This window comes from Necator americanus, chromosome II, assembly GCF_031761385.1.
Source record: "Necator americanus strain Aroian chromosome II, whole genome shotgun sequence".
Taxonomy (NCBI): Eukaryota; Metazoa; Nematoda; class Chromadorea; order Rhabditida; family Ancylostomatidae; genus Necator; species Necator americanus.
Window position 1 is genome coordinate 26248493 of NC_087372.1, and position 11671 is coordinate 26260163.

The 11671-nt window shown below is 42.6% G+C and overlaps 3 protein-coding genes across 4 annotated transcripts; 1 reads left to right on the forward strand and 2 right to left on the reverse strand.

Moving 5' to 3' along the window:
* Positions 1-57: 57 nt before the first annotated feature.
* On the reverse strand, positions 58-564 carry RB195_019526 (uncharacterized protein; the record flags this gene model as incomplete). The annotated part of the gene is made up of 2 exons (XM_064187414.1): positions 58-304; positions 374-564. 2 exons carry the CDS (start codon positions 562-564, stop codon positions 58-60), a joined length of 438 nt encoding a protein of 145 aa, XP_064043295.1.
* RB195_019527 (uncharacterized protein) lies at positions 87-10708 on the reverse strand (the record flags this gene model as incomplete). 2 transcript variants are annotated; one of them, XM_064187415.1, is made up of 8 exons in its annotated part: positions 1161-1228; positions 1284-1413; positions 2698-2841; positions 2902-2980; positions 3032-3176; positions 10136-10281; positions 10451-10550; positions 10612-10708. In XM_064187415.1, 8 exons carry the CDS (start codon positions 10706-10708, stop codon positions 1161-1163), a joined length of 909 nt encoding a protein of 302 aa, XP_064043297.1. The 2 variants fall into 2 exon arrangements, with proteins under 2 accessions (XP_064043296.1, XP_064043297.1); XM_064187416.1 differs by lacking the exons at positions 1161-1228; positions 10136-10281; positions 10451-10550; positions 10612-10708 and adding exons at positions 87-304; positions 4813-4828.
* RB195_019528 (uncharacterized protein) lies at positions 6774-7328 on the forward strand (the record flags this gene model as incomplete). Its single annotated transcript, XM_064187417.1, has 1 exon — positions 6774-7328. The coding sequence occupies one exon, from the start codon at positions 6774-6776 to the stop codon at positions 7326-7328; it is 555 nt and encodes a 184-aa protein (XP_064043298.1).
* Positions 10709-11671: the final 963 nt, after the last annotated feature.

Genomic DNA, 11671 nt, shown 5'->3' on the forward strand with positions numbered 1-11671 from the left:
AGCACTGGTGCTAGCAATGACGTGAGTACTTGAATATGCTGGACATTTAGTTACAGATTAGCGCCTATGGTACAATGCAGTGAGAGCTAGTGCGGTTGTTGCGTGAGTTGCGTAAAGATCTGAAAAAGCGGCAACGGAAGAAAGAACGGACTCGGCACCGCCGGGAGAATCTGCGGCGGCGGAAGAACCATAGGCAGAGGGGTCATTTGTGGAGGCGTGATCGGTGCCGGTGTGCAAGGGTACATAGCGACCGGATGGGGTAGCTCGATGAGAGGTGAGGGCGAAACTTCGGCTGATGATGGCTCTGAAAACGAGAGGTTCAAAATAAGTACTGCAATGCGCTTAGCAAACTAAGTAATATTCACTCAACGACCTGAAGAAAAGGAAGGAAGGAACGTAAGAAGTTGGTGGAGATGTAGTTCTTTCCTTTTCCTTTCCTTTTTCCTGTCCCGACAGAAATATCATACTTAACAGTTTTGCGGGTTCGAAGCCCTCGCCATGAAAGTTATGTGTTTGTTCTGGCGAAAAAAAATGTTCGGAGGTGGATGAAGACTGATTGCACATCTGCTGTGAGCCATAACTTTCAATACCAGAACCCTATAACACTTCTTTTCGAGAAATGGTTCGATCATACATATTCTCTCCCTTAGTCGAATCCATCCAGAACTTCTGCACAAAAAAGTAGCGGAAAGTTACGTCTATTTCACGCGCGACAGTGAACCTGTGTACAGCTGTATAATCAGGAAAGCATTTTTCAGTTCGATGTGCGTCATGAGAGATTATAACAGTGTTAACCATCAGGGTAGCTCTAAGAACTCTTTCGAGGATGATATGGATAAAGACACATCTGAGACGGAGATTTCTTACGAAATTAATTAAAGTGAAACAATTAGGAATCATCCTTGAGAAAAATTGATGAAGAAGGAGTAGGATGACACGCAAATCTAAACTGCATTATCATAGTATTGAAAAACATCTCGAGATGTCATTTGGATTGCCACTGTTTAGCATTAAAAAATCCATTCCGTCATTTTTCGCTGAAAGAGAATTTTAATTTCCTTTTGTTTCTCGCTTTCGTTTTCATTTTCGTTCATTCTATGAATTCAAAAAATCGCATTTTATCGGGAAACCTACTGCAATATCTTGGACGCCGTATCACTCTAAACTTTAAAATCAAACTCAGTTCGTTTGCGACGATTTCTAGGGACGGACACTACCTTAGCAGTTGCTGTAAGTGCAGCGACCACTGTGGGTGTACTTGTACTTAGTAGTTCCGCACTCACCCGTCAACTCGTGGTCTCCAGTACTATCCGAGCTGTGCCTACCGTCGATGCTGTTCCTCTGCCGTTGTTGATCGCGCCGAAGTTTTATCTGTTTTGCCATCAATGATCGTCTATCTTCAACGAGTTCGCACTATAAGAAAGGTATTGAGGAGTGCCTGCGAGGAATCGTGTTACATATCTCAGTAGTAACGGAAAAATGCTTGTGCAGAAAGAGTCTGAGGTGATCAGTACAACTATAGTTACTGATTCTGACTTTGGATACTGCGCAGATGGAATGTGCAAATAGGCATAGTACAAATGAAGTAAACAAACCACAATCGTAGAAGAACACATATTTTAGCAATTCGTTCTGGTTCGCTTTTTTTGAAAAAGTCGCCCTCGAAAGCAGCGTAAATATCCTGATAGAGCTTGATCCTCCCGTTGTTCCGAGTGTACTTAGGTGATGAATTATCAATGCTTTGTTAAATCAAATGAACAGAGTTTGAGTCGAGATGAGAAAGAGATGTGGTTTTACTCTTTATAGCTCAATAGAGCAGATGAAACAATAGGAAATTATGCCACCCAGAAAGAAAATTTAAAATTGTGTTCGTAAGCTGTGAAATGTAACTCCAGAGTAGGGCTCTCACCAAAACCGACAATCGACATCAAAAACAAGAGGCATGGCTTCGTTGTGCCTTTCAGCCCGGAAACGAGAGCAATATTTATGTATGCGTAAAAGACTAGAGCCATTCAAGCAAACTACAACAACTGCAGAGCGCGATTCCTCTAATTGCATATCATGTTCTCCTATGGTAACCAACATCCAGCGCCCAATACTTCACGAATCTCAATGACACGTGAGGATTTTTGCGATTAATCCTCACAGTGGAGGACATCTTTGCAATCCCTCAATATGCTAGTCACTACCAAAACTGATTTTCTCCAAGCGAATAAGGAAAAGCTTATAATGCTAGAAATGTTTGGCTGAGAAATTGACTGATTGGCTTCTGAGAGATGAGAAAAATGACAAAGATAGGCGAACTGCAATCCCATCATCCGAAGAAAGCTTTCTACCGTAGCCCGACGACTCGTCTGGCAACCTTGGCGCGACATTTTATTGGCGCAGAAAACGTTTGAAGGATACCGTAGCCGCCACTATTCATCGCATGAGGAGATCGAATAGGACGGGATGAGCACATAGTCACGTGAACAATATCGATCGAACACTTGGAAACACATCGGGCTTTTTTGGAATTTCGGAGAGAACAGTAGCCAGGAGCAGTGTGTCGCAACATTGGACATCAACAGGAATGGAATGGTTTGTCACCGCAATCAACACCAACTGTTCAGTGCTGGATCGCAAAAAGATGTCGACCGAACGGCAAAGAACCAGTGCAAGTAGCAAAAACATCGACGCTTGCACAAAAAAACTCACCATCTCACATTTGCAAGTGGAGAACTGGCAGAGCACCCGCTTGTGGCCCCGAAGAGGAACGCGGAAGCCGTGCTGGCGACACCGGGCGCATTGCGGATCGCGAACTCGGCGCCCGTTCACTGTCTCTCTGGGCGATTCGGCCAACTGCAACGAATTCTATGTTCACTGCGGTGGACCACTTAATATAGCTCGGCAACAGTTCACCTTCGACTTGCTGAGCATGTTGTTCAGCTGTCGACGCTGCTCAACCATTATACAGTCACTGCATGTACAATTTGCATATCTGGAAGTTTGTGGTCACCTCGTCTTCCGTCTTCTTCGTAGTAAAACTCACTTGCAAACTGGTTTATGTCCCTTCCTTGGGAACTGCAAGTCATGATTCAGACATCGCTGACAGAAGTACTTCTTCTCGTTCTGACTGCTGCTGTATGAGTTCTGCGAAGGTGCTGGTGACAGAGCAACGACATCAATTTCAGTTTCTGAATGCAGAAAAAAATCCGTTAGAACGATACGAAATAAGTATTGACAACAGTAAGAATAAAAAACAAAGTACGTAGTTTCACTGGGTTCTTAGTGTTCAGCTTGGTGAGAGGTACTGGTAAAGAAATGGAATTTGCAAGCAGTGCTACGAATCCGCTCGAAATATTATTCCTAACCGCGTGATACTTCTTTGGGTTTTAATATGCCTCGTGTATTTCTTCTCTAAGGAAAATGTCTCCTACATTTGAAACCTGCTAAATTTCCTATAGGTTTAATGAGTAGTAAATTAATAATTTAGGAGAATATTTATGACATAGTACTGTGCAAGAATCAGAGGAACCAGCCGTTGTTTTGGCAGATAACATGGAAAAGATAGTCGTAATTACAAAAAAGTTTTCCTTTGATAGTGCTACAGTATCAATGAACTCAGAGGACCTTTTTAAGAAGAATAATTCATCAATATGAAAGAAGACGAGTTTGTGCTTGAAATCAAAGGAAGTTCGAACGAAAGTTGAGCAAAGAACGGGAAGAGTGACGACAAAATGCACTTTTCTGCAACATTTCGAGTGCCCCGAAATGCCCCTGTGTGCATTTTTAAAGTGCCATGGGCGCAAAAAACGATTTTAGCGCTCTCTGCCTGCTGTGACGAAATTCGCAGTGGGTGATCCGACTCACACAGTGGTCGGTCCTGCATGACGCGAGCAAGCGCCAGCCGATTCTTGGGTTCTATAGAGTCACTAGATATGAAATATTTAGCTAATCTATAATAATGACTTTCATTCCCTTCCAGCCTCTCTAAAAACACTCAAAGGACATCTAATTAGGACTTAGATTGAGTCACATCAGCGACAAAGGAGCTAGCAAAAACAGGGAAGTGTGCGAGCTGAAGCTATTCGGTTGATTAGCTTTGACTTTCTATTCGCTGCCGCAATGCTGCATCTTACGCACCTGAATGTGTACGTTACTGAGAGCATCCACAACAAGGGACCTATCAAACAAATACGAAGCAATCCAATGGAAATCGGTCCGCGAACATAAAAGATGGACAAACAAGTTGCGTTATTTGATCGGAAAATGCGTTCTGGTTCTTCCACTTAATTCCGGGTCGCCCATTTAGTTTCCAAGACATATTGTATGGTAACGATAGAAATGGCATGATTTTTGAGATTTATTTGTTCCGCTGGACCTAACGCACGCTGAAAGGTTACGAAACGATTATAAAATAAGAAAAGATGCGCAGCTGAATTCGTTCACTCTTCCAGTCGGTATCGCGACATGTGAACCAAAATCGAAACCAGAACGATTAAAATACATTCCAAAATGGTTAAATTGCACTCAATTTTGCTAAAAAATTTGACATGGAGGGTTATGTATTTATATTCTTTCATATTTCTAAAGGTTATTAGTGCTCTCATTTCAATCCTCAGCAAGCTAAGAGGAGCCAGTCCAGTCTTTGTAAGCACCAAAGTTAGCGAATAGAGGGGTCTGGATTCATGAGCGACTCATCCGCTTGAGATATGATCCTTATGGTTCCACTGAGCAAGCGGTCCGTTCGCCACCACAACGGACCAGTCATTCCGGAGTAACACCTCGTCATGAATCCGACCCCGGTGATGAGGTAGAGGTCGACCTTACCTTCGTGGTCGTGCATGGTGAGGAGCTCGCAACATGAACACTGCTAGAGCGCGTTTTCGCTGTGCCGAAGCTCCGCCTCTGTTCAGACCACACACAGCGAAAAAAGGCAGCGGATGCGTTCGTCGTCGAGCGAATGACACCGAACCCGCGACCCTTGCTCGCAACAAAGTGCACCTTGTTCTCGCAACAAGCGCCAGTCCGCTTTATCATCAACTGCTGATGGATTTCTTTTCTAGCGTCCACTCGTTGATTTCACGTTTTACGATGTTGCCAAAACACCACGCCTACGCTTCGCGACTTCATGGCACCCACCCGGAATTCGTGCAGCAAGCATACCCATGTGCCTTACTTGGAATACGCAGACATTTTACGGAGACTTGTCACTCTTGCAAAAAGATTTAGAGTGTTTCTATGTTTGTTTGCCTATGTTTCTATGTTTGCCTTACGGTCGGTAGAAGTCGATCACGCCGTTCGTCATCTACTGTCCTCTGAGCTGATTTCAGGTCCAAAAACCAACTGCTCATGTAACTTTTGCACCAAACAATCGTCATTCGTAGCATGTCGCTTTCATTCTGGTTTGTGTATCAGAACACAGCGACAGAGTATGTCGTTAGCGGAGACATAGGGTCGGCTGAGAGACCACGGTCTGGACTGAGATACAGAGGTTAGGATGCGGTGATACTACATGGATGGAAGAGACGCAAACGAATAGAGAAAGGAAAAACCGATGAAAAAAGAGCAGCCCGCTGCTGCAAAAGACCACCAACGAAGAAAATGCGCCGGCTGTTTTGATTGCGCCCAGCGGACGCGAAAAAGGGAAGAGAGTGAGCGAAGCAGCAAAAACTTACAGCTGAGCACCAGAAAATCAAGCCATTTGCTTCACTTCCAATTTGATCTACGACCTCACTCGGAAGAGAACTATCTTCGAGAATCCAGTTACATCTCAGAACAGTTGCAAGTTGAAAGGTAGTACACGGCCACTCTTAACCCTTTCAAAACTTTTTTGTTGTTTCTATTCACGGTACGTGTATGCGAACCTAAAAGTTATCAGTTTTTTTCGTTCATCCGACGCAACCCTAGAGACACTAGTACTCAAAACCATGCTAAAAACGCTGTTCGAGATTCTTTTCCCCCAAGTATTACATGGAACCATCGCACGAATGTGCGGGAGCAGTATTACAGTTATCGATTGTAGAAATGTACAGATAATTTTTTACTTGAAAGGACTGGTACCAATAAACTCGTCGCCCATTGTCTTCATCTCTGCCATTGTGGAACATCACGATTTCATATTTGAAAAAATTGTCCATAACACTGTACATATTTTGATGCCTATCTTTTGCAGTAGCATCCCGAAGAGAAGCGCAGCTTGAACTGGTTGGTCTTAATGATCTCTTGTTGTATTTCAGCAGGAAAATCTGCTTCAATACTTCGGAATAGGCGTTAGAAAGCGGTATTGGTGATTCAGGAGGAAGAGATAACGATGGCTTAATTTACACGTATGAAGATACTAAACATTAAAGTTTTGGGTAGAAGATATAATATCAAAACTTCTTCATTCTTTTCAAACATGTTTCCAATTTAGTTAGACTTGCTGTTTAATTTTCTTTTTTTTCCAATTTTTTTTTGAGTCTATCCTTTTAGTTATGCTTGCAGTGCGCACACTTCATTCCTTATCAGCATTGAATTGGTAATAGTGTTACAACTCAAAAGTAACCCATCGAGAAGGGCGTTTGAGTGCTATATAGGCTAATTCCGGCGAAGATTGCACAAACACGTGTTTATCTACGGAAGAACACCTTGCTACCTCAGATCGATGGGGATCGATATGTGTGAATCATTGTGTGAAATTTCAGTTGCAAAAGGTACATCAGAACGCTGATATCTACGAGGAAGTGGTCGAAGGAGCGACCACGCGCTGTGATGTTTATTCAGAAAAGTGCATTTGCACCCTGTTCGCAATGCAACGCGCCCTCGCGAGCTCCAAAAACAAAATGTTGCGAAGTGACAGCAAAAAAACCGAGCGGAAAAAGAGCCCTCTTGAACGTTCGTGTCGTAACGCATGTCGAAAGACCACCCAAGTAGGCGTTTTGCAACGCATGTGCTGTTCATGTGCTCTCCATAATTCACGGCGAGGATTTCCATTCGATTTCGAAAAGCTGCTGCTGCAGCAGGCACGATTTGCACAGACCACCCACATTGAATCGAGCAGTCGCTCTTGGCACTCATGGTGCTGCCGGATTCCTGACCGTTTGGTTAAGGTCGTCGTTCCCACAGAACGCTACTGTTCAATCGGAATGTCCGCAAAGACAGGCGCAAGTGAATCGCAAGAGGACGCATTCCACCTTGCCGTCTATCTGTGTGGTCGCGCCGTTGTTGCAATCGCTTTTTGTGTGGTGCCGATTTGCGCTCTGAATACGAGGAGCAGCGTCGGCGGAACAGCATTAGAAACGTGTCTTCGAGGAGTCGCCTACGCTTCATGTTGCAATTTCCAAAGTGCAACATTTCTTTATTAATGTCGCCGTAACCATTTGGTGCAAAGAGAGCATGGCTGATTGAATAATTGCAAAAGAGCACTTTTTAAGTGGTAAGAGTGATTTAAAAGTGTAGTGGATGCAATTATAGACATTCATTTGGATAATAGTGCAACATGAAATATTAATAGTTCTCTGCCGCATATTTCTCTAGATCTGCAAGCAAGGATTCATAAGTCCACGAAACAACTTGGGCTTTTCGAAAGTGGCTTTCGAGATTTCCTTACTTAGTTCTGTTTAATTAGATCCTAAATGGTTGAAATTCTTCGCAAATTCCCTGATAATGTTGTTTCTAAGAGCTGATGAATTCATCAAGGGGTTACAAAACGTTCGTGACTTGTGCCAAACGATGGGGTTAGGATGGGACTTGCAACTCTGTCTTAGGTCGTTCGTTCACCTCGCCACCGAGAACGACCGATCGATTCTCCATAAAATTCTTTTCTCATGGCAGCTCGATTGTTGCTTTGTCAGCGAAACTCAACACAACGAGAGTGGGCGACAAAAGGACACTTGGTTTATAGTGAAGATTTTAAAAAAAGCTAACAAAAATAGGCTAGTGCCCGATGGATCCGTCGGTGTCCTCTAGTTTTTCCGCATGATTTCAGACCGATCATCTCATCTTAGTCGCAAGATTCTGTTTCACTTTTGCTTTGTTGTTGCTTTTTTTTGCGAAATTGTCTGGGAATAAGTTTAAATCTTGGAATAATGAATTGATGAAAAATTGGAAATTATTCACGTTTCCAATGAAGAAGAGGTACTGAGGAGATACCGGAACCATAAGTTCAAAAAATAGATTCTCAAAATCCAAAGCTTTGCCAATAGTTCACCTGAGTACGACATCGTTGATCGGTTGACCGCACAATGAAAGTGTATTTACATCCCAGAACAAAAGTTGTTTATTTAATTGTTCTCAATGTTTGAGTGAAGTAAATGTGTCTGATCAGATGTCATTAAAAAAGAGCAAAAAGGTGTAATTCAGTTAGGAAAAAAAGAAAAAAAAGTTGGGAAAAATTTAGAAAAATACGTTACTGCGTTTCTTACAAAATGTTCTTGTCGTGATTCTAAAAAAGTTCGCTGTGTTTCCTGTAAGAAATTGCCATAGTGCCGAAGCTACATAGACATACATACATAGATCGGTAGTGAAAATTCGTTAGTGGCAGTCAAACACAGCTGATGCTGAATAGCGGAACATAGGGCATTGAGTAAGGCTCAGCAAGTGTGCTGCTAGAATCGCAGCAACTTGTTTCTTGAATTTTGAGCTTACTGATAGGAGGTTAGCGAAAAAAGAACAATCGTTCGGGTTTTGACTACGGACGGACAAACCTGCGATGAACAGCGCCCACTGCTGTTTTGCGTGGACAAGATTTTCCTTGAGCAAACGAAGCTGAAAAATAATAGCTTCTTCAAAAGCGCAAAGAGAGGAGACTGGAGCAGTTCTATATATTCCGACATGTGTCGTAGGTGATTTTCCTTCTACAGGTTTTAAACTTTGAGTGAATATAAAACTAGCAGGAAGTGGCAATTGCTGCGGCTTGAGAAGAAGTGAAAACTGAAATCGCTGATGAAAAAATTTTAGTACGTGCAGTTTACAGCTGTGAGAACATCCATAGAGGACCTTTTTTGCAGTCCTTAATATTTTACCTGCAGGAACAGTTTTACATTGCACATTTTACAGCAGTTCAGCGTATGACACAAAGCATATCGCTGGAACTTCTTGGGAACCATACGGATACATCTTTTATGTGATAGAATCACAAGAACAGATCAGACACCAACATTTATCGGTTACCAGGACCAGACGTTGTAGTGTGATGAAACAACTAACGCATGATATCCATTTTATCCATGTCGTAATGGATTAACGATCCAAGATTCTTCTTTTTAGACAATTAAAAACTCAGAAGTCGACAGGTATACATGTAGTAGACGCTGGATGCGTTCACCGAAGCGACTGCGACGCGTCTCTGACGCAACGTGTGCAACGCATGCTTTTTCTTTGCATGACACACGCTTTCTTCCCCTCTGCCATTGCTCACAAGCTTCAGCACGTTCGGCGCCGATTACATACGTTCACGAAACATCTGTGTTAGCAGGGAGAAGGGTCACCACGGCTTTCTGGACAACAAATCATGAAATCAGATCGTGTCCTTCGGGAGTTTTTTCTTGTTTGAGAATTTTGAGCTATGTGAACCGATCCTATTATGTGCCCAGATGCCCACGCATCTATTTGTTAAGTGCACAGCTCTATGGGACCCATTGCTAGAACCACCAAAATGTTCTTACAATGTCGCACAGTGTCCCGTTTCAACTTTATTCCATATCTTTAAAGTGTTCAAGCGAATCAAAAGACTAGCGATATTTCTCGCAAAAGTTCAGTTTTCAATCGGATACGTCATTAACGTAGGAGCAACTTCAAACAACCTTCTTGCATTGCTCTTATTCAAATGTTTTTTTTTCTTTCTTGGAGCTTCCGAGCGCGAACATATCCACTCGTTGCTCTGTCAATTAACAAATTTCAAGTTAACAAATATTCGGAGGACGTTTTGACTACACAAAAATATATAGAATTTAAGGAATGAAGTCGACCAGCTTTGGACATCTATAGTCGGACTTTTGAAGTCGTCATTTCTTTGAAAAGCGTTGAGAATCTATGTAGTTCAATTGGTGTTTTTTTTAAAGAGCAATCACTTAAATGAAGATGATGTCTTGCTACAGACTTCGTCCAGCCACAATTATTCTCCCACTCGGAAAAGAAAAGAATTGATTATTAACGAAATGGCGAGTCAGACTTCCCTCGACAGAACATTTATCGAATTGACGAAACACAGGATCACTGTGGTCTCGCTGGTCAACACGTAAAGTACGCCTTGGGTTATCCGAAGATCCCCACAGAATCAAATTCCAGCCAACTTGAGATTCTGAAAATTTCTGCTTCCTGTAAATAGCGCCAATCAAAACAAGGTTTTCAAGAAGTTTTTAGAAGAAAATTATATTAAGCAGGCGACTAACCTCTGTTGGGGACTAACTTGTTACACTTCAGAGATTTCGCTTTAGGAATTTTTTAGTTTATCCCTTGACTAATTCTGGTCGTGCTCTTCCTCTACCCCATGAAGTAAGTCCCAACGCCTTGACCGGATTCCAAGAAGATGATATTGTGTTGTTGTTGGGTCTGTCGCATGGTTCTACTGTACGTGTTGAGAGGTACTGGATTGGATCGGGTGGACTGCAAGGCATGGATGGATACAGAGAAAACTACTCTTCTTGCCTGAGAACGCGCCCCCACATGTCGCGAAGTTGATTGAGATGAAGCTGAGCAGTTTCGACTGGTCCATCCTCCTCCATCCTCCATTCAGTTCGGTCATTGCCCCGTCTGAGTACCACTTATTCCTATCTCTGGCTCATCACCTGGAAGGACCCTTTTTTGTTGATGAGTATGAGCTCAATACGAACCTTTAGTCATTCTTTGATGGCACTTCCAAAGGAGGAAATCTATTAACTGCCTGGACATTGGTAGTATGTCGTCGATGCCGGTGTGGATACGTTAGTGACTGGAAACTAAATCTGTCAGAATGAGCGGTTTGCAGATGTAATGTTGCGAAATGTGATAGAAATGAGTTGACAGCCTAATCCTAGGCGCAACAACGTGTAGCATCGTTCATTAGACGAGACTTTGAGAAAAAAGTGTAGAATGTGTCATAATTAGGCCAACTTTGTTATGTTTCAAGTAAGTAATGAAGAAGAAAAGAGTGTAGTGCTTTTATTGGACTTAATGGCATAAACCGAATAAACAATGATGGTGAAAATCGAATAAACACCAATAAATCGTCTAACGCCACCGAATTTTCAAAGTTACTTGTGCAACTCGGTACTTTGTCCATACTCAGATTTTTCGTGAAATTTACCGAACAAATGGGAGACGTCGTTGCTGAACTTGTCGAGATTTGTCTGGATCGGTGAATGTCGTTTGCATCCCTTTAAGCACACAACTCGCACGGGCGCAGATAGATACACAAAAGTCTCCCGTAGTTGAACTGGAACTATATAAAGAAAGTATTAGGCTGTAATGAACTCCTTTTGAATGCGGCAACACACACGGCTTCAGTTTCGAACAGATAAATGCAGCGTACTACGAAATTGATGCAGTGTATAAACCTAATGGAAAATATGGAGTTCAGAGGGTTGATTACGAATGTGAGCATATCTCCGCCCATTTTCCCTTAATCATCTTAAAAAACGGCGTAGGATTGGCGTCCGTTCGTGTGGGATACGTTAGAACGCGCTGTCTTGTAATGCTACGATCCCCCCCCCCACAGCCTATTCATTGG